Source organism: Odocoileus virginianus, chromosome 2 (genome assembly GCF_023699985.2).
Source record: "Odocoileus virginianus isolate 20LAN1187 ecotype Illinois chromosome 2, Ovbor_1.2, whole genome shotgun sequence".
Lineage (NCBI taxonomy): Eukaryota > Metazoa > Chordata > Mammalia > Artiodactyla > Cervidae > Odocoileus > Odocoileus virginianus.
This window is the reverse complement of record NC_069675.1, coordinates 94,032,857-94,053,765: the sequence shown is the minus strand read 5'-3', so window position 1 is coordinate 94,053,765 and position 20,909 is coordinate 94,032,857. Positions and strand designations below refer to the sequence as shown.

The following is a 20,909-nucleotide window of genomic DNA, read 5'->3' as shown; positions in this document are numbered from 1 at the left end:
CCTGAGCCTCAGTTTTCCTCTTTAGCATGTACCCAGGCTAGGAAAGTACTACCTTCAAGTAAGATCTCATTTAATCTTCACAGTGTCCCCAGGAGGTAAGTCTTGTTGTTATACCCAATTTACAGATGAAGAAACTGAGGCCTAGCAAAGTCCAGTGCCTGCGGAAGGTCACACATCTGGTGACAGGCCAGAATTTGACCCCAAGCCTGAGCTCTGGACACCCATCCTGGCCTCTCTCTAGCTGGACCTTACCAAAGTTGGTGCAGGAGTGGGGGGTCCTCACTGTTCAGGCCCTCTGGCTCCAAGTTCATATTCATTAGCAGAAGCTCCACCCTTCTTGTCAGAAGACCTTATGATGAATCATTAGTGAGTGGAGCCCTGGCTGAGCAAGCTTTTTAGTTCTTCCCCATCTGGAAGGACCCTTAGAGACAGACAACCAGACCAGCCCTTTGATTGGCCAGATGGGGAGACTGAGGACCAAGACTGAGGATCAAGAGCTGGAGGGCAGAACCCAAGGCTACACAGCATATCTTGGTCTTGGTTGTCTTGCTGATAGGCCCTAGAGCCCAGAGAAGCTGAGCACATCACCCAGGGTCACACAGCATGGCTGATGCTGTCTCAGCTGGTCTGGGGGAGCAACCTCTGGCCAGGAGCATATCCAGTGGAGAGGAAGCCCTGGCCTCACCTGCACCTCTGTGCCCAGAAATACAAGAAGGCCAAGAACCTCAGCCCTACCACCAGGCTTGTGAACCACCAGCGTGTGATCAATGCCTCCACTGCCCTGTTCACCTCTGGCGGCCACTGGGGTCCTCATCCCAGGATACAGAAGAAAGAGAAGGCACAGTGGTGTTGGAGACCCGTTTAATGTGGACAGTCAAGGCCTGGGCAGAGTGGGGAGCGTCCAGGAGTTGGGCAGGCAGGCATGCTGGGTGAGCCGCTGGCCCACACCTGGCTCCAGGAGGGGATGCTGGGAGGTGGGGGCTGGCCCAGGCACACCAAGGGAAGTACCAGAAAGGTGGCCTAGGCAGGCAGAACCCCCAGGAGATCTGTCGGCCAGCCCCTGAGAAGGTATCTAAGCCAGGTGGTGAGTGTTCAGGCCAGAGCCTGGACCAGCAAGGCAGGGTTGGGGCCTGTCTGGGGGCCCCCAGGGCCTAGGGGTTGGCATCACTTGGGGTCTCCCCAAGCTGCTGCTGGAACTCAAGGCGAGTCTGCCGGTTGGATTCAAGCAGTTCCTGGAGGCGGGCATGGAGGTGGTCATTCTTCTCCTCCAGGTGGTCCAGACAGGAGTTGATCTGGTCCAACATGGAATTGATGGCAGCGTATTCTGGAAGGAAGGGGAAAGACAATCAAGGTCCCATATCTCCTCAGAGCTCACAGGCGCCCTCCCCACCACCACCATTGTCTGCCAGCCTGTTTCAAAAAGGGCTTTGGGCAAGTCCCTACTCCTTCTTGAGCCTCACTGTCATCATCTGGAAAATGGGTGTATATCGAAAGAAGAAAGGCATTGGAGAAATAGGTTAATGTGCCATCTTTTTCTAGGGTTAGGGTGGTCATAGGGAGGTCAGGCAGACAGTGTCCAGCCTGGGAAGTCCTGCCAGATGCCGAGTCTCTCTACTTCCTGCATCAACTGCCTAGAGGCCAGAGCCCATGTGCCTGAGTCAGGCAATCCAGGCCTCTGTCCCCAGGCAGACCCTACTCTCTAGCCCTGCCTGGCTCCCCTGCCCTCAGAATAAGGTTCCTGGCAGACTCCCAGGTCCTGCTTCCTCCTCTTACCCCCCTCCCCTGCCTTCTCCCTTCTTCTCTCACACCTGCCTTTGCCCACCTCAGGCCCCTTGAACCTGCTGTGGTCTCTGCCTGGAGTATGCCGTGTCCTCCTCTGTCTTGCTTCCCTTCTCTTCTCCTGGAGGAGCCCCACCCATCCTTCAAGTGTAGCGCGGATGGTGCCCCAGCCTGGGTCAGGCCTCTATTCCTGACCCCCTTGCTCTCACAGCTCCATGGCCTTCATCTCCGGCTCGATTGCTGTGATTGTGTGCCGGTCTGTCTCTCCCACCACACTGTAGTGAGTGCTCTGCGAGAGGGGTCCTGTGTCCACTGCTGTTTCCCCAGTACCCTCACTGTCACACAGTGAGCATTTGTTGAATGAATGGATGAATGAATGGAGCCTGACTTTCCAGCCTTCTGCCTTTTCTCAACTGACCCTGCCACCCTGAATGCTTCAACCACAACAGCCATTCAAGGACCGGCTCCAAATGCCTCTTCTTCCAAGAAGCCTTCCCTAGTCTCCATCAGAAACCATCACTCTCTCCTCCACTGACACTTCTGACCTGCCTCTCTCAGCAACACAGTGTCTCTTAGGACCCAAGGTCTGGGCCTGTGCCCACTGCGGGACCCAGTTCTGAGCCAGCCCATGACTCAGATACACTCAGCTGCCAGCTTGGGACAAAGGGGAAGTGGCTGGCGGTGTGTGGGAATGGCCAGCGTCAAAAAAGTGTGTCTGGGATAAGGGTGCAAAGGTTTTTGCCTTCTGGGGGAAGGGTACCCATTGGTCAGAGTTGTCCTAACTCACAGAGGACAGAGTCGGAAAGCCTCTGTTGGATCTTAGAGTCCAACTCCCTTGTGGTACAAATGGGGAAACTGAGGTCCAAGAAGGAAGACACGTGCCTAGCGTCCTGCAGCTGGTTGGTGGTGCTAGGGGAGCAGGGGCACTTGGGTTTCAGTCCCAGTTCCGCTCCATCCCAGCAAGTTACTGCACTTTTCTGGGAAAAGGGGACAAAAAGTAGGTTATTGTGAGACGTCAAATACATATATCAAGAATTCAGGGTCTGGCCACAGCAAGCACTTAGTAGATGGTCACTATTAGCAACATTTCATATTCTGGTCAAGAGACCCAAGTGGGGAGGAGGCTGGGGGAGGCGGGTGTCTCCACTCCTGGGGCTGGGCTTTGTCTGAGTCAAGTGTCAAGGGTACCTCTCAGTTCCAAGTCTTTGCCTTCCGTTGAGGACACCCTCTTCCTTTATGTCCCAAGCCCTGTCAATCTGCCAACTTCCATTCAACATGACTCCTGGGAGGTCCTTCCAGATGCCCCCATCACAGCTCCCAGCACCTCACCTGGCTGCTCTTCACCAGCAGTGCCCAGGGGGAACTGGGCAGCCCACTGCTTACCCCATTTGCTCTACCTCTTTATTAGTAAAAATGCAGATCTTGAGTGAGGAAGTGTTCTAAAACTATTGTGGTCTTGATGGATGGGTGCACAACTCTGAATATCCTAAAACCCACTGAATTGTACAATTTAAATAAGTTAATTGTATAGTTTGTGCATTATCGCTCAATAAAGCTGTTACCCAAAACAGCCAAAAGCAGAGTCTATACTTAGCCCGCATTCACTAAGTCCTGACCTCTAAGTTAATACACTAATCTTTATTACACTAAAGGGACTAACCATTTACAGAACACTTGCATGCTTGGAGCCTACTATTCATTCGTTTTCTCATTTAATCCTGATACATCTCAGTGTGGGTGGACACTAAACCATTATTCTTATTTTACAGATGGGGAAACTGAGTCTCCAGAAAGTGATAAGGGAGCTGATCTTTCTCTCTCCTTATCCAGCCTCCTACCTCCCCCACCCGTTCCCCCTCGCAGTGCTGTGCAGGCAACAGGATGCTGGGTAAGCAAGTCACATTCGCCTGGACTCCAGACCACTACCAGCAAAGGTGGCTGGGGATGCTGACTCAGCAGGGTGGCACGCCCACCAAGATAGCCCCTTGTGCTAACCCAGGAGGGTCCACACCCAGCCTCGCCCCCTTAGGAGTCCCCATCTCCACAGGGGCTGAAAGAGGTGGTTGAAGTAGGTCCTAATCCACCGCCCCCCCAAAAGCGAGTGATCCCTGAAGCGGCCTCAGTTTCCTCATCTGTAAAACAGGCTCGACTGACCACAGTTCTCCAGGGCTGCGGTTTCCAGGGGCCAGCTCGCAGGTGCTCGCCCCGATTTTCAGGAAAGCGCCTGCAGCTCCGGACCCTCCCTGGGGCGGGGGATGGGAGGGCTCTGCAGTTTCTTTCCGGCCCCTATTCCTCCTCCCAGGAGGGCACCCCCGAGAAAGCAAACGTCGCTTCAGCAGCTCCCCCCACCCCACCTCACCCCACCCCACCCCGAGTCACCTGCTTCCCCGAAGCCGTCTTCCTCGCCTTCCGCGCCCGCCTCCACCGGCGTGCCCAGGTCCCCGTTGGGGCCCGACATTGCGGGCTCGGGCGCCGCAAGGGCCACGGGATGATGGAACGCGGCGACCGTCTCGCCGACTGCCGGCGCGGGGCGGAAGGTGGAGGCGGTGAATGGAACTCCGAGCCGGAAGGGTGGAACACCGCGGTGGAAAGCGCCGGGGCGGCCGGGACCCGCCCCTAAGGCGGAGCCCGGAGGCTGGAGCTCCGCCTCCACTGTGCCCTGCCTCCAGAACCCCGCCCCCGGCTGACCGCAAGGCTCCGCCCCCACAGAGCCCCGCCCACACCCTGCCTCACAGTCGAGCTCCGCCCACTTTGGCCGGTTTCCCCAGGCCCGCCCCTCTTCTGGCGGCCAAGTTGGACCATCCAGGGCGACCTCCAGGAGAATCTTAGGCGGTGGAGGCTCGGCCTTCACCTCGGGCAGCGACCTGGCACGAGGGCAGGGCAGCTGGGACCCCTACTCTTCCCTAGCTAGCGGGCGCCTGCCCATGGGCGAAATCTGAGACGCGTTTCTAAGGCCCCAATGTATAGAGCCTACAATTTTTGCAGTAGTCATGTGTGGATGTGAGAGTTGGACCATAAAGAAGGCTGAGCGCCGAAGAAGATGCTTTCGAACTGTGGTGTTGGAGAAGCCTTGAGAGTCCCTTGGACAGCAAGGAGATCAGTCACTCCTAAAGGAAATCAACCTTGAATATTCATTGGAAGGACTGATGCTGAAGCCAAAACTCCAATACTTGGGCCACCTGATGCGAAGAGCCGGCTCGTTGGAAAAGACCCTGATGCTGGGAAAGATTGAAAGCAGGAGGAGAAGGGGAGACAGAAGATGAGATGGTTGAATGGTATCACCGACTTGATTAATATGAGTTTGAGCAAGCTCCGGGAAATGGTGAAGGACAGGGAAGCCTGGCATGCTGCAGTCTATGGGGTTGCAAAGAGTTGGACAGGACTGAGCGCCTGAACAAAAATAACAATGTATAGGGACAGTATCCATTCACAGCCTCCTTGAGAGTCATAGTCAGCAGAGTGCAGCTTGTGGCTGTCAGTCAAGAAAGGCGTCCAGATAAGGTCTGCCCAGCTGCCATGATACCTTACCCTTTTTATCAGCTTGGAAAGGGAGCCCTGCCACAAGTCATCCAGCCAGAAATTCTCTCTTCTGAGCTGGCCCCACAGGTGTGATCCTGGCCAGGGACACAGCTGAGTCAGGCTCATGTCCAGGGGAGAGGGGCTTACTTACTGGGACTCGTCACTATAACTGCTCCGAGGCCTGGTTCTGGTCTCACACTGGTAATTCCTGCCAGAAGGCCATCCTTCAGGTAGGGGTCAGGCCCAGGTGTGTTCCCTGATGATGACAGCGAGGAGGGATCCTCTCTGTCCCAGAAGCTGCCTTGCTGTTTCTCCTAAGGAACGTGGAGGATGCAGTTGTGTCCCCAGTCAGCACCACCGCTGCATTGCATGATGTCAGCCCCACCTTCTCCCTGAACCAGGTGGAGTGGAGGCGAGGCCCATGCTGAACCAGATGGGAAGAATTGTAGTGAACAATCCCTCACCTGGGTCAGCTCACCCTCCTTGACTATAAGGGGTGGGTACCTCTCCTCCCATTCCCCTACCTGCCAGGCCTCCACTTGCTCCCCACCACCTGAGGCACACTCCCCAGCCTTCTCTGAAGGTACTGTGCCCATAGATGGAGCAGGTGGCAGGTAGCACCTGGGCCACTCCTGGAGAGGGAGGAGTCTTGGCTTCGGAAGGGTGCTGGGAGTGTGCCTGGGGAACTGGGCACTCAGATGGGTGGACATGTGCCATCAGGTGTCCCCGAGCAAGCTCCATGCATGAGCGTTCCCAACCACCTGCTGCGTCTGTGTGGTGTGTACCCTACGTGTGTTGGCATGTTTCTGGGAACCTGTATGTCTCTCTGAAGGTCTGCTGCTCCTTGTGCCCGGGTGTCCTCCTGTTTCACCCCTTGTATGTGGACTCACACACAGAGTGGACCCCTGTGATCCCAGGTATGATTTCACATCTGGGAGAAAACATGTGCCTGTGTTTTTCTTTGGGTGTCCTGTGCTTGTAAGGATATGTGTGTGTGGGATTGCGTCAGCATGTCCACATATGTCATCTGTGTTTCTGCCATGTCTCTGCACACTTGTGTGCTATACACAGACGCAGGTGTTTCTGTGCCCATCAGAGGACACAGGGCTCTTCTGTCTTAGTGAAATACCATGGTCACTGGGAGGGCCTCTCACCAGTCTGCCAAAGGCAGGTGCCCAGCCCTCCTTTCTCAGCCTTGCTCACTCCTCTGCCAGGCATTCAACCCCCTCTTTCCAGGGAGACAACCCAGCCCCAGACAGTACCACCTCCCCAACCCCAGGACTCCCATCCCATCATGGGAACCAGGTAGGGGAGGCCCTCAGCTTGTCCTCTTAGAAGTCAGACTCCATGGAAAACTGGGGACGACCCCCACCATGGTATTCAAGGAGCGGCTTTTCTTCTGGACCTGAGCTTGTGCCTGGGGCCTGGAGCCTGGGGCTAGAGATCTGGGCAGAGGGAGGCAGGTGGGAGGAAAGGAGACAAGAACCCAGCCAAAGCCTCATCCCCAGGCAGTGAGTAAGGGTGGGAGGATGGGGAGCTGGATCATGCAGGTGATGAAGCCCGCTACCTGGCTGGCCCCTTCTCTACTCCCAGAAGCCAAAGCGAACCTGGACCCTGCCCACGCCACTCCTGTGGTCAAGGTTCACACACCAGACCACAGGACAATGCAGCCGCTACACCAGCCAGCCTCGATCAGAGGTGGGGACCTGTCCCTAGGGTCCCCATTAACCTCTCACTCCCCATCTCACAAAGTCTGTCATCATTCCCCCCCACCCAGCACAGTGTGGCAGGCTGAATAGCAGTCCCTGAAGACAACTGGGTCCTAGTCCTTGAACCTTTAGAGTCCCTTAAACAGCACAGAGATCAAATTAGTCAATCCTAAAGGAAATCAACCCTGAATATTCATTGGAAGGACTGATGCTGAAACTAAAGCTCCAATACTTTGGCCACCTGATGCTGTGAAAGATTGAGGGCAAGAAGAGAAGGGGCCACAGAGGATGAGATGGTTGGATGGCATCACTGATTCAATGGACATGAATTTGAGCAAACTCTGGGAAATAGTGGTGGACAGAGGAGCCTGGTGTGCTGCAGTCCATGAGGTCACAAAGAGTTGGACACGACTTAGTGACTAAACAACGAGTCCTTGGAACCAGTGAATGGTACCTTATTTGGGAAAGGGGCCTTTGCAGAGATGACAAAGTTAAGAATTTGAGAAAGAGATTATCCAGGATTATCACAGTTTAAAAAGGTGACTGGGTGGGTGTGCAAGTCTGAGGGTGGAGAAGCCTGGGTTTTTTCAGAACCCTGCCTCTCCAGCCTCTGATCTTGCAACTGGAAGAAGAGGCAGGGAGGGGGTTCCTGATGCCGATAAGGAGGGGCTCCAGCTCCAGCTTGTTGGTGAACAAGGGCTTGTCAGGCCCAGCCAAGTGGTGGGTGCAGGCCTGGAGCCCTTGAGTCTTCTAGAATCTGGATTCCTGATGGTGTATTCGCCTCCCTGTGGCCCCCAGCTCTGCCCTTGGTGGTCTGGAGGTCATTATGGAGGGGGAGGCGTGGGTGAGGACAGGACGCTGAATGGGCTCAGCATGGTCACAGCCACCCACCAGTGGGAGCCAGAGAGTGATCCCTGGGCCAACCAGGGGCAGGGAGGTTTGGCTATCAGAGGGGCAGGGGACCACGCCTGAAGACGTTCCCTCCCCTGGCACAGTCTCAGGCTGGGCGTGCCTCTGCCCCACCACTGTGCATCCCTCCTGCCCTAGCTGCCATCTTCCAGCACTCACAGGGGTCCTGAGGAAGTTGAGTGTGATAGCACCTCAGCCCTCACAGCCCCCCTCCAGCTCCCCGTCCCTGGCTGAGCCTCTGTGGTGGTGCCTGTTGCAGGTGGCCAAACGTGGAAATGAGGTGTGACCCCTTCAGTGTTTCTGCTGGACCAGTCACTCCTTGAAGTCAGGGTCATGTGAGGCCTGCTGCTGGCCTGGGGTGGGGGGCTAGGAAGGGTTCAGCCAAAGGAACCGAGGGGCTCCGGGAGCCATGCTGATGTGAGCCCAGCCTTTGCCTGTCCTCTTCCCAGCGGCCCAGGAGTCCAGGAGCACAGTCAAGCAGCACAGACTAGGGGCGGGGCATGTGTTTATTTAGCAGGCAAGGCGGGGCTGCATCTTCCGGGCTGCAGCCCAAGGAGCTGCTGGGGGGCAGACCCGGAGAAGGGCCTCTGGGCTCTCTCCTGTCACTGGTGTCCAGGCTGGTGGGGGAGTTAACTGGGCGCTGGGTCAGGCAAAGGCTGGCATGAGGCGGGTGGGAGCAAAGAGAGACGGGAGGCACCTGAGAGGGAGACGGGGAAGTAGAGACAGCAACTGTCCTGGGTGGGGGGGCGCAAAGGTAGTTTGAGACCCCAGGCCCACTGCACCCCCTTGGCTCCCATCTGCCCCCGCTCCCCAGCCGTACTCACTGCAGGTTCACTGGTCATCGATGCACCGGTCTGTAGGGGAGAGAGTCTGTCAGAATGGGCAGGGGTGTGTCTATGTGTGTGTGTGTGTGTGTGAGAGAGAGACTTCTGCCCACTGGGATGCCTGCCCTGCCCCTGGGCACCCCAGGCTCCAGCCTGGCCCAGCACCTGCAGATCTGGGAGTTCCATTCAGGGCTGGGAGCAGGGGTTTGGGAGGAAGGCCTCAGGATGAGCAGCTCGGGGGCACCCCGTTCAGAGCAGGCCAGCGAGGCCCTGCCACACATCCGCTCAGCCACCAGGCTGCCCACCTATTTACCTGCTGGGCCCTGGCAGACCCCCAGCTACGGGGGTCTGCTGGCTCCCTGGGCGGCCCGGCTGGAGCCCCATGCCCAGACCAGGCTGCCTGAAGACAAGGCCGCCTTTCAAGTCAGTGGTGAGCAGGCCTTAAGGCGAGGAGGAAAGGGGCCCCAGACAAGGGGGAGGGAGGAGGAAGTGGTCCCAGATAGTGAGGGCCTGGATCGTAGGGAGAAGGGGACCCCAGGGCCGACAGACTGGGAAAATTTCGACGTGGGTCTGAAATCCTCATCTGTCAAGGAGGAACACTTGGGGCCCAGATCCCTGGGTGCCCCTCAGATCCCTGGGTTGGGGCAGGGTCTTCCTGAACCCAGAGTGGCTCCCAGAGAGGGGCTTCAGGGACAGAGCAGAGGGCCAAGCCCTTCCTCCGCCCCCCTCTCCCTGGGAGGCAGCGGGGGATAGCAGTGGGCCTGGACAGTCCACACTGGCCATTACCAATCGGGACGGTGAAGACAATGTGGTCATCAGTGAGGCGCAGGGACTTGGCGAAGTTGATGAAGTTCTCCTTCAATTCAGGGCTCAGCTCCTTGGTCCTCCCTGTGGTCAAGGTGGCCAGCGAGTGGCCAGCAAACACTCTCTAAACATTGCTGGATGTATGAACAAGGCCTCTGACCCCTTCCTCATGGAGGGTCTGCAGAAGGGCCTCCCTCCCTGGACCCCCGCAGGGGCTCGGAGCTGAACTGGAGAGGACCTGGGGGGCTGGGTGGGGATGGGTCCCTGAGGTCGCAAAGGAAGGACCCACCGTAAAGGGTGGTCTTGAAGTACCCCTGTTTCTTTTGAACCTTCTTGAAGAACACTATGGCAAACTGGTTGTAGTCGGTGTTCACCACCCGCACGGTGTAGCTCCTTATCCCAGGGTAGCCTGCGGGGAAGATGGGAAGGACAGGGAGGGGTCAGCTGCCCCTGCTGGGAGGAGGGAGCTGCTTTGTTCCCCACCTGTCTACACGGGCTCTCCGCACAGAACAGCATCCGTGTGGAGGGGCGGGGAGGACTGTGCCCCTTCTAGGAGGATCCTGCCTGCCCCCACCTCCTGGAAGCCCAACCCCAGGGCCCACCTCCCTCAGGACTCACTCTTAATATTGCCAAGGGTGAACTGGCCAGGCCGGGAGCTTGGGACAAAAGTTCTGATCCAGTAGTCACAGCCCTCGTCCCTGTGGGCGAGAGATGGGTGAGTGAGGGCAGAGGGGACAGGGGCTTGCGCTCCTGGGGCTGGACATGGTCGGGGCCAGGGCTGCAGCTGGAGGGGCTGGGATTCTGACGCTCCTGGTTTGGCCCAGCCCAAGACAGCCCATCCCCCACCACAGCAGGAGGTCCCCTCCCCACCCAGCTCAGATGGGCCTCTGAGCCGACCCCTGGGTGTCCCTGCCCGGTCCTCCCTGGGCCACCTGACCCTGCTCAGATCCTCCCTCTAGCACCCACTGTCCTTTCCTCTTCAGGGCTGTCTCCCCTTGGTGGTCTTCTCTACACACTGTCCCCTACCCCATTCCTCAGGCATTTATCCCCTACTATCTTCCCTCTGCTGCTTCCCTGTCTGGAAACTCTCCTGGGGGACTCACCCTCCAAGGTTCCAGTCTGCTCCATGCCAAGGACTCCTCTAGCTCCTGGGTCAACCCTGACCTGAGTTCCACCCTCTCCCCTGGTATTCCGGAGCTTATCTCCCCAAACCCATCCTCCCTCTGCTTCTTATTGCACACATGCTCCAGCCTCAGTCTCCCTGGGTGCCAGAGAGGCTGGGTGATCCTTGGCAGCCACCGTTTGTCTCTCCACCACACCCAGAGTTTCCCTGCTCAGACCCACTCCTCACCAGATCACTTCTGCGCTGGTGTCTGAGGACCCTGGCAGTGTGTGGGCTGCCCCCCTTGCCAAGCCACTCATCAGCTCCTGCTGGGTAGCTGGATGATGACTTGCTGCTTCCTGAAGGAGTGCTTCCCTCTGACTCAGAGTCCACCAATCCTTGCTATGGATACTCTATGCCTCCTTCCGAGGCAGAGTGGCTCCTTCAAGGCCCAGTTCTGGAGGCTACCTCCCTGTAAACCCTCAATGAAGACCTGGGTGGGGTTCCAGGCTGGATTCAGGGACCCTCTTCCCCACCCAGGAGAACCCTGCTCTCTCTCTGTGTCTTGTTTCCTGATGCCTGTGTCCATGCCCAGCACTGTCTATCTGCACTGAAATAACCAATAAATGATCTGATGAAGGAAGAGGGCTTCCCTGGTGGCTCAGTGGTAAAGAATCCACCTGCCAGTGCAGGAGATGCGGGTTTGATCCCTGGACCGGGAAGATCCCCTGAAGAAGGAAATGGCAACCCACTCCAGTATTCTTGTCTTGATAATCTCATGGACAGAGGAGCCTGGAGGGCTACAGTTCAAGGGGTCGCAAAGGGCTGGGCACGACTTAGCGACTAAACAATGCAGGAAGAAATGAACAAATATTAATATCTGAATCCACTGCTGAGCAGAAGGATGAGTGACTGCCTCTCCTCTGGTCAGCCCTTGACTGTGACATGAAATCTGCCTCTAGACACTCAGGCAGCCCCTCGGGTCTCCCCCACTTTCCCCAAGGAGATGGCAACTCTCACCTTAATAGGGTGGAGGTGACGTTGTAGCTGCCGTCTTCCTTCAGCTCATAGTTTGAGGTGTACATCTTAAACTGGTCTTGCTCTTCCTTCTTAATTGCATTCCCCGCCACGCCTATGACGTACCACTTTCCCTGGAACTACAGGGGGGACTGTAATAGGCAGAATCCACAAACCACCCTAGAGCCCCCTACAGCACTGTCCCTGCAGGCACCGCTGGCAGCTTGCCCCCGAGCCAGGAGCCCCTCTCACTGAGCAGCAGGCCTGGGGCTGGGCATTCAGTTCCTGGACTAGGAACTGAAGTAGTGGGAGCCAGTGGGAGCTGGGGGAGGCCAGGCAAGGAGGGAGCCCGGAGAATGGTAGGGATGGGGTGTCCTCCCTGGACCTCAGTTTCCTTCTCATGCAGAGGACTGAAGGCGTTCCCATCATCCACTCACTACAGAGATGATGGGAGAGAGTGTGGACCTGGGGAAGATCTGTCCAGGTGATTCTCTTGCCAGCAAGGTCAGGGTCAATGCGGGGCCATGGAGCCTGGCTTCCATCAGGGGGCCGGAGGGCAGGCTGAGCTGAATGAAGCCTGGGCATCCTGCCCTTGCATGTACGCTAAGACCCTTCACCTCCCGTCCCCTCTGCCCACACGCTTCCCTGCCCGCCCCCTGCCACTGTCCCTCCGGGGCCCTTACCTGGTCAGCCTGGAAGTTGGGCTGCAGCGGGATCTTGGACAGAGCTGGGGCCCGCAGCAGTCTGGGGGTGGAACTCTGGGCCTGGGTGTGCAGGGCCCCCAGGAGGGTGAAGCCCAGCCACAGGAGAGCTACGGACATGGTTTTGGGGCAGAAGAGGCCGGCAGTCCAGGCAGCAGCTAAAGGAGGAAGCGAGTGAGCAGGCTCTCTGGGGGGACCATATTTATGGTCCACCTGACCCGTGGCCCACCCCAGGGTGGAGTGATTCAAATTTTGCCAAATCCCGGAAGGGTGAGGCAACTGCCAGCACTCCTGCTGAAATACCTGGCAAGATTCTGCCCCTTTCCCCGCTGGTCAGGATTGTGCAAGACCAGGGGCCAGGGGGTGGGGAGGGGATCTTCCCCGGAACTCCGCAACCTCTGGCACTGGCAGGGACCAGGGCTCCCTCCACACCCGCTCTGTGCCCCTTCCCTTCACTCTGCTTGGCTCTGTATGTGGTTGGTGGTCCCCGATCCAGACGAGCTGTCATCTCTGGCTTCCAGGAGCCCCAGCTCAGCCCTAGCCCAAGGTGGGATATGTGTGATGAGACTCCTGCTTCCAACCCCCCAGTGAAAATAGAGAAATACTCACCCTCGCAGCCCATGTAGTCAAATAGGCCTGGTTCTCAGAAGGGACAAGGAAGTGTGGGGCAGCTGAGAGAATTCTGACCAGGAAGGACAGAGTGTGTGGTGTGAGCCCTGAGCTCTTGGAGCCCAGATCCTGCCCCCTGACCCCCCACCCAGGGAGCCCCACCCCAGGCCAGAGGCTGAAGGACACATGCCTTCCTCGAGTCGGCCCCTCCTCTCCTCCAGCCCCTAAAGTACTTGGCCCCTGCTGTGGGTCCAGTAGATGAGACCCCCAAGCTGGACACCAGAGCCCCACGTGTGGATGCTCAGCAAAGCAGGGCATGGATGCTACAGTCCAGGTGCCATGTTGGTGGGGTTGGGGAACAGCACAGGGTGAGCTGAGGCCTGAGGTCAGGCCATCCACTGGGCTGCTCCGGACACCAAGTGCTTTGAGTCACAGGGAGTGCAAGGACTTGGTCCTGTCTTTTTATTTTTTTTTTTAAGGTGAACCATTTTTAAAGTCTTTAAAGTCTGTACTGTAACAAACAGTCATTTGTTACAATACTGCTTCTGTTCTATGTTTTGACTTTTTGGCTGAGAGAGGCACGTGGCAGGTGGGATTCTAGCTCTCCAACCAGGGATTGAACCCCGCCCCACCTCTGCATTAGAAAGTGAAGATTTTTTTCTTTTTCATTTATTTCATTTTGGCCACACTGGGTCTTCTTGCTGTTCAGGGACTTTCTCTAGTTGCGGTTAGTGGGGGCTTCTCTTTAACTTTTTTGTCTCAGTGGCTTTCCTTGGTGCAGAGTGTGGGTTCACGGGCTTCAGAGTGCAGGCTCGGTAGTTGTGGCGCTTCAGCTGGGTTTAGTTGCCCTGGGGCATGTGGGGTCTTCCCGGACCAGGGATGGGACCCATGTTGTCCCCTGCCTTGGCAGGCAGATTCTTAACCATGGGACCACCAGGTGAGGAAGATGAAGTCTAAACCATCAGACTGCCAGGGAAGTCCCCTTGACCTTCTCTCTCAGAGGTCATTAGGCCATGTGCAGACTCTGGCCACAGTCCAGTGGCCTGGGCCTGGGACCCCAGAAATATCCCTGCCATGGCTGATCCCAGCTTTGTCCTTGAAGGGAGGCAGTTTCCTCCCTGGTGTCCTGGCCATCCTTGGGAGGCAGTGGCGAGTCCCAGTCCCTGGGCAGAGTCACCCAAATTGCTCACCGAGAGATAAGGTCATCTGGAGGCCTGATCTGTGGCCGAAACTGAGGGTCCACTGGCCCCAAATAAGACTGCCAGGGGCCTCGTTGACTCTCCCCACCTGCTGCTTGGAACCAGCTCCCCCGGCCTGGCTCTGGGGTGCCGGGCCCTGAGGGAAGAGGCTTTGGAGGGGTCCTGAGCTGGTGGGTGGGTTGGATCCTCCTGAGGCAGAGAGGTCCCCACAGGACCCCTGCCCCCTCAGGCCCTGCCCTCTCCGGTGGTGAAAGCACAGGAAGCAGAGATGAGCAAAGCTTCTTCAGGATGTTACCACTGAAGCCCGCCCGCGCCCTCCGGAGGCACCAGAGGCCATCCCACCCCTTTCGTCCTTGCTCGAGGCCCCAGGGCCTGCACTGCTGCTGCTCTCTTTGACCTTAAAAGGAATCCTCGAGTCCGTTGTTGGTCAGTTGCTAAGTCTTGTCCAATTCTTTGCAATCCCAGGGACTGCAACACGTCAGGTTCCTCTGTCCTCCCTGTCTCCTGGAGTGTCCTCAAATTCATGTCCATTGGGTCTGTGGTGACTGCTAGATGTCGGGGAGGCTGATGGATGGCGCTCCAAAGAATTTAAGTCGGAGAGGGGCAATGCCTTGGATCACCAAGGAACCACTGCAAGGAATATTCTAGATTCTAAAAGTCAGGTTACTCTTAAAAAAAAAAAGGAGTGGGTCCTAAAATAAAAAAAAACAAAACTAACGAATGAGACGGAGGGAGGGGTGACCTGTTCTCTTCAGTGTTTTAAGATTTCCCATTGACGTCGATAACCAATAAATGTGAAGACCTGATCTGATTGAGCAATCTCAAAAAAAAAAAAAGTCAGGGTGAGAGAATTCCCTGCTGGTCCAGTGGTTAAGCTGGGTGCTTTCACTGCTGCGGGTCTGGGTTCAACCCCTAGTCTGGGAACTAAGATCCCGCAAGCCAGGCAGCATGGCAAAAAATGAAAAATAAATAAAAGTGAAGGTGGCCAATGCTCCCTGGGTATAAATTGGGGAGGGGGGTTTGGGCTGGGTCTGCAACATGTGAAAACCAGGACCTGGACAGGAGTGGGGACAGGCCAGTTGCCCAGCTCAGGGGCCCCTGTTTGAATCCTGACTCCTCCAGGTGTTTGTAAATCTCTGTCCACTTATCCCGACCCCCTCAGTTTCCCCCTCTGTAAAGAGAGCTTCCCAGCAGATCCTGTGAAGCCATGTGGCCGGTGCATATACATGGGGTCACCTCTGAGCTTCTGACCAAACCCTCGCGGGGCCCATCTCTCTGTGCTGGCTATAGGCCTTTTTCAGACCCGCTGGCCTTCTCTGTCTCCCTGTCCTTATTTCTGTGTGGTCTCGGCCTTTGCTGACACCTGGTGATGGCTTTACCCTTCATCACCTGGCTGCCACTGCCTTCTCCCCTGGCCCAGCCCTGAAGGTTGGCCCAGTCCAGGAGCCAGGGGAAAGGTGAAATGGGTGAGGCTTGTACAGAGTCTCAGTGGTGTGCCACGGTGCCAGCCATACCTCGTGGGGGCCGAAGGATGGTCGTGGCCTTGGCCAGAGCAGAGGTCAGGCCAATCCCAGCCAACAGGAGGTGGGTTTGGGGATGTGTGGAGCTGTAGGGGCGCAGGGGATCAGCCAGGGTGCTTGCTGCAGTCTGCCTCAGGAAGGGAAGGGTCCTGTGGGCTGGGCTGGGGATAAAGGTCCTGCCCACCCTCTTCGGAGTCCAGCTGGGCTTCGGGGATGGGTCAGCTCAGCACGCATACTGCCTTGCACGAGCTGCAGACCCAGGTGCTAGGAGGGTTGGGTGAGGATCGTGGTGTAGACCTCCTGTTTAGACTTGGACCCTGGAGGCCTCGTTCCTCACCCAGCCCCCCTCCCTCTGAACCCGGGCCCTGGCCAAGGAGGGCACTCGCATGTCCACCTTGCCCAGAGCCGGGAGCAGTTCTTGAACTCCAGGGCTTCAGAAAGTTCTGAACTGCACGCCTGGCCCCGTGTGGGCGCCCCAGGTGCCTGCCTGACTCCCCTTGGCCTCTATCTTTGTTTCCACTGTGGCTCCTGGGCTGGTCTTACAGGGCCACCCTCGCTGGCTTTCCCTACCGTCTCTCTAGGAGCTGCAGATGCCCTGAGTGAGGCCATGACCAGCACACAGGAGTCTCGGGGCCAAGCCCCTCCTAGGAGAAGCCAGGGCTGGACCTGCTCTGGGTCTCTTCAGCAAAGGCAGGAACCTAAAAACCACCCACACCTGCCTCTCTGTGGCAAGAGGCCAGGAGAAGCATGGCTGCTCTGAATTTGTTCTGGCAGGCAGCTCTCTCCTCTACATGCCCCAGGGAGAAGCTCCCGGGGGCTGCTGGTGTGGTCTAATCCAATCAGGAAATCAGTCAAATGCTCTCTGACAGGTTTTGCATCTCAGGAATCCAGTCTAACCTCCTGGACTCGTTTCTGGAAGCTTGGGAGCCATGTTCCGTCCAATCTGGGGTGTTTGGGGCAAAAACAGCCCTCTCTCCCCGACTTGAAGGGCTGAGTGGGAGGACCCCAGGCAGGGGCCACGAGGTTCCCCAGAGCGGGGCCACACCTGGGAGCAGTTTGCAGGGAAGATGCCCCCAGGAGGCCAGTCATAGGGGCAGGAACTCTTGGGGTCCACCGATGGACCCTCCTTGGCCACTGCAGGTCTAAGAAGGAGGAAGGACTGTTCGATGTGAGGGGCCTGCTCTTCCCGGGACTTGACTGGAATCTCAAGATTCCAGAAGCAACTTTCCAACCCCCATCACTCATCTCTCAGCCAAGACTCACTGGAAGATCTCCTGGTTCCTGCCCTCTCCACATACCAGAGACCCTAGCTGTGGCAAAGCTCAGAAAGGTAGCCCCTACTAGCACCCCCCCCCCCCCCACCATATGCCCTCAGATTCCTCACTCTGGGGAAGTCTGTGGGGTCTACCAGGCAGCAGCGGCAGCAGCAGCGTAAGGTCTGGGCCCAGGTCCTTCTGCTTCTGGTCCTCGGGTGCCTGTCCCACACATGCACCTTAGATGGATGGTCTTGCCATTCGGTGCAGGGCCTGGACTCTCATGCGGGTGAGAGGGCCTACGATGACCACTAGGCGGCCAGCAGACTGGAGGCCACTGCTCTGAGCTTCCCTGGTGGCTCAGAGGTAACGAATCCGCCTGCAATGCAGGAGATGAGGGTTCGATCCCTGGGTTGGGAAGATGCCCTGGAGGAGGGCGTGGCAACCCACTCCAGTATTCTTGCCTGGGGAATCTCCATGGACAGAGGAGCCTGTTGGGCTACAGTCCATGGGGTTGCAAAGAGTCAGACAAGACTGAAGTGAATGAGCACATATACATATTCACAGGGGACTGGTGGACTGACAGTCACTGCTCCGAGCAGGATCTGCAGGAGGCAGCAAGCATCCCACAGGTGGTGGGTGGATTCTGGGTTCCCATGGAGCTGGGCAGGGGTACCTCTGTTCATAGGCCTTGCTTGATCCTGACAGTGGACAAGATCTGCTGTTCCCAGCTCAGGACCCTTCCTACTCATGACTCTCAGAATCATCTCAGGGGTGGGAACCCTCTGTAGAGGCATGCTGGGCAGGCAGAGGATGCAGGGCACAGGTGTGGGTGCTCTCTGTGGGCACAGAGTCCCTCAAGCTTCAGATGGATACTAGCCTCCCCAGGGTCAGTGCAGCCTAACTGCCCTCCTAGGAGCCAGCCTGGGTCTGTCAGGGTTGAGTGACCTATGACTCCTTGACCCCTAGCCACACCCCTGGGGACCCCTGTCCTGGGACACTGTTATGAACTGAATGTTCATGTCCCCCCTGAAGTTCATGTTGAAATCCTAATGCCCAGTACAATGGCATTAGGAGGGGACACCACTGGGAGGTGATTAGGTCATGAGGGTGGGGCACTCATGAAAGAGGTTAGTGCCCTTATAAGAGACCCCAGAGAACTCCATCGCCCCTTCCACCACATGCAGACCCAGGGAGAAGACGACCATCTGCGAACCAGGAAATGGGTGGAAATGGGCCTCATCAGATACCAAATATGCTAGTGCCTTGATCTTGGACTTGCCAGACTCCAGAACCATAAAAATTAAATTTCTATTATTTTTAAGCCACATAGTCTATGGTATTATGTTACAGGCTGATTCAGCCACCTGTCCACACTGCTGGGTCTCCCTGTCCTGGGCCCCTTCTCCTCGACATCAGGGGTTTCCCAGGGAAGAGTACTGGTTCAATTCAGTCACTCAGTCATGTCTGGCTCTTTGCAACCCCATGGACTGCAGCATGCCAGGCCTCCCTGTCTATCACCAACTCCTGGAATTTACCCAAACTCATCTCCATTGAGTCAGTGATGCCATCCAACTATCTCATCCTCTGTCATCCCCTTCTCCTCCCGCCTTCAATCTTTCCCAGCATCAGGGTCTTTTCCAGTGAGTCAGCTCTTCACATCAGGTGGCCAAAGTATTGGAGTTTCAGCTTCAACATCAGTCCTTCCAATGAACACCCAGGACTGATCTCCTTTAGGATGGACTGGTTGGATCTCCTTGCAGTCCAAGGGACTCTCAGGAGTCTTCTGCAACACCACAGTTCAAAAGCATCAATTCTTCTGCACTCAGCTTTCTTTATAGTCCAACTGTCACATCCATACATGACTACTAGAAAAACCATAGCCTTCACTGGATGGACCTTTGTTGGCAAAGTAATGTCTCTGCTTTTTAATATGCTATCTAGGTTGGTCATAGCTTTTCTTCCAAGGAGCAAGCGTCTTTTAATTTCATGGCTGCAGTCACCATCTGCAGTGATTTTGAAGCCCTTCAAAACAAAGTCTGCCACTGTTTCCACTGTTTCTCCATCTATTTGCCATGAAGTGATGGAACCAGATGCCATGATCTTAGTTTTCTGAATGTTGAGTTTTAAGCCAACTTTTTCACTCTTCTCTTTCACTTTCATCAAGAGGCTCTTTAGTTCTTCTTCACTTTCTGCCATAAGGGTATCTTCATCTGCATATCTGAGGTTATTGATATTTCTCCCGGCAATCTTGATTCCAGCTTGTGCTTCATCCAGCCCAGCATTTCTCATGACGTACTCTGCATATAAGTTAAATGAGCAGGGTGACAATATACAGCCTTGACGTACTTCTTTTCCTATTTGGACCCAGTCTGTTGTTCCATGTCCAGTTCTAACTGTTGCTTCCTGACCTGCATACAGATTTCTCAAGAGGCAGGTCAAGAGTACTGGAGTGGTTGCCATTTCCTTCTCCAGGGGACCTTCCTGACCCAGGGATCAAACCCAGGTCTCCTGCATTGGCAGGAGGATTTACGGTCTCAGCCACCAGAGAAGCCCCTAGATAGGCTGAGAATATCTCAAATCATTAAGTTACTACAACAAACAACCATTTATTGGCTTAAAATAACACATTCCGAAGGCCAAAAGCCCCAAATCAGAGGTTCACTGTGCTGACTTTAAGGTGTGGGCAGCCACACGCCCTCGGGGGTCTCCAGGGGACCATTCCTTGCCTCTCCAGCCCTCCTGCGTGCATGGCCTCACTACTCCCATATCTGCTTGTCTTCTCATCACCTTCTCCTTTGTGCATAATCTCCCTCTGTTTTTTTTTTTTTTTTTAACAAAACACTTTATTGCTAAAAAAAGAATACTATTATCCAAGTCTTCAGTGAGTCATAATGTTTTTGCTGTTGAAGGATTTGAAATATTTCAAAAATTACCAAAACGTGATGGAGACATGACGTAAGCAAATGCTGTTGGAAAAATGCCTACAGGCTCACTTGATGTAGGGTTGCCAGAAGCCTTTAAATTGTAAAAAATATAAAGATAAATGCACTATGCCTGCTATTACTTTTTAAGCGAGGCCTTCCCTCTGGCAACCTATTTAAATCGCAACCACACTTGTTTCCCACTCAGCAAGCACTTTTTCTTCATAGCCCTTTTATTGTTTACCATCTATTTTTGCCCAGAAGAAGGTAAACTCCAGGAGGGCGGGGATTTTTGTCTATTTGGTTTTTCATTGCTCTATCCAGAGTCCTTTAACAGTGCCTAAATGTAATGTTGGCACTCAAAAATGGCTGTTGTCCCCAGTGGTCCAGTGGCTAAGTGGTCCACTGTGCGCAGTGTAGGGGGACCGGGTTCTATGCCTGGTCATGGAACTAGACCCCACATGCCGCAACTAACAGTTCAAATGCCCCAACTGTTAATAAGAGATCCCTCATGCTGTAATGAAGGTTGACGATTTCATGTACCACAACTAAAGGCCCAGTGCAGCCAATAAATAAATAATTTTATTTACTTTTTGGTTACACTAGGTCTTCATTGCTGTATGAAGGGGCTAATCTCTGGTTGTGGTGCTCACGCTTAGCTGCCCCGAGGCATGTGGAATCTTTCCGGTCCAGGGATGGAACCAATGTCCCCTGCATTGGCACGTGGATTCTTAACCACTGGACCACCCAGGAAGTCCAATAAATATTTTTTTTAAATGGCTGTTGAATGAATGGAGATGCATATACCTAGGACCCTCTGGATGCTGAGAGGCAGATGGTACTGCCTCTCAGTCATATTCTGTATTTTAAAACGCTTGAACCTGAAACAGATATTGCAGTCACTGTCTTATTATTTGTTTGTTCGTTCAGTCACCAAGTCGTGTCTGACTCTTTGAGACTCCGTGGACTGAAGCAGTCCAGGCCTCCATGTTCCTCACCATCTCCCGGAGTTTGCCCAAGTTCGTGTCCTGTCTATAGGA

The 20,909-nt window shown here is 55.5% G+C and overlaps 2 protein-coding genes across 2 annotated transcripts; both read right to left on the bottom strand.

Moving 5' to 3' along the window:
* Positions 1-844: 844 nt before the first annotated feature.
* On the bottom strand, positions 845-4,400 carry BBLN (bublin coiled coil protein). The gene is made up of 2 exons (XM_020874944.2): positions 4,159-4,400; positions 845-1,324 (listed from the first exon to the last, which is right to left on the bottom strand). The coding sequence occupies exons 1-2, from the start codon at positions 4,235-4,237 to the stop codon at positions 1,152-1,154; spliced, it is 252 nt and encodes an 83-aa protein (XP_020730603.1). The 5' UTR covers positions 4,238-4,400; the 3' UTR covers positions 845-1,151.
* A 4,004-nt stretch (positions 4,401-8,404) lies between these two features.
* Positions 8,405-13,106, bottom strand: LCN2 (lipocalin 2). Its single transcript, XM_070473814.1, has 7 exons — positions 12,347-13,106; positions 11,667-11,803; positions 10,163-10,242; positions 9,834-9,953; positions 9,527-9,628; positions 8,741-8,770; positions 8,405-8,613 (listed from the first exon to the last, which is right to left on the bottom strand). The coding sequence occupies exons 1-6, from the start codon at positions 12,482-12,484 to the stop codon at positions 8,748-8,750; spliced, it is 600 nt and encodes a 199-aa protein (XP_070329915.1). The 5' UTR covers positions 12,485-13,106; the 3' UTR covers positions 8,405-8,613; positions 8,741-8,747.
* Positions 13,107-20,909: the final 7,803 nt, after the last annotated feature.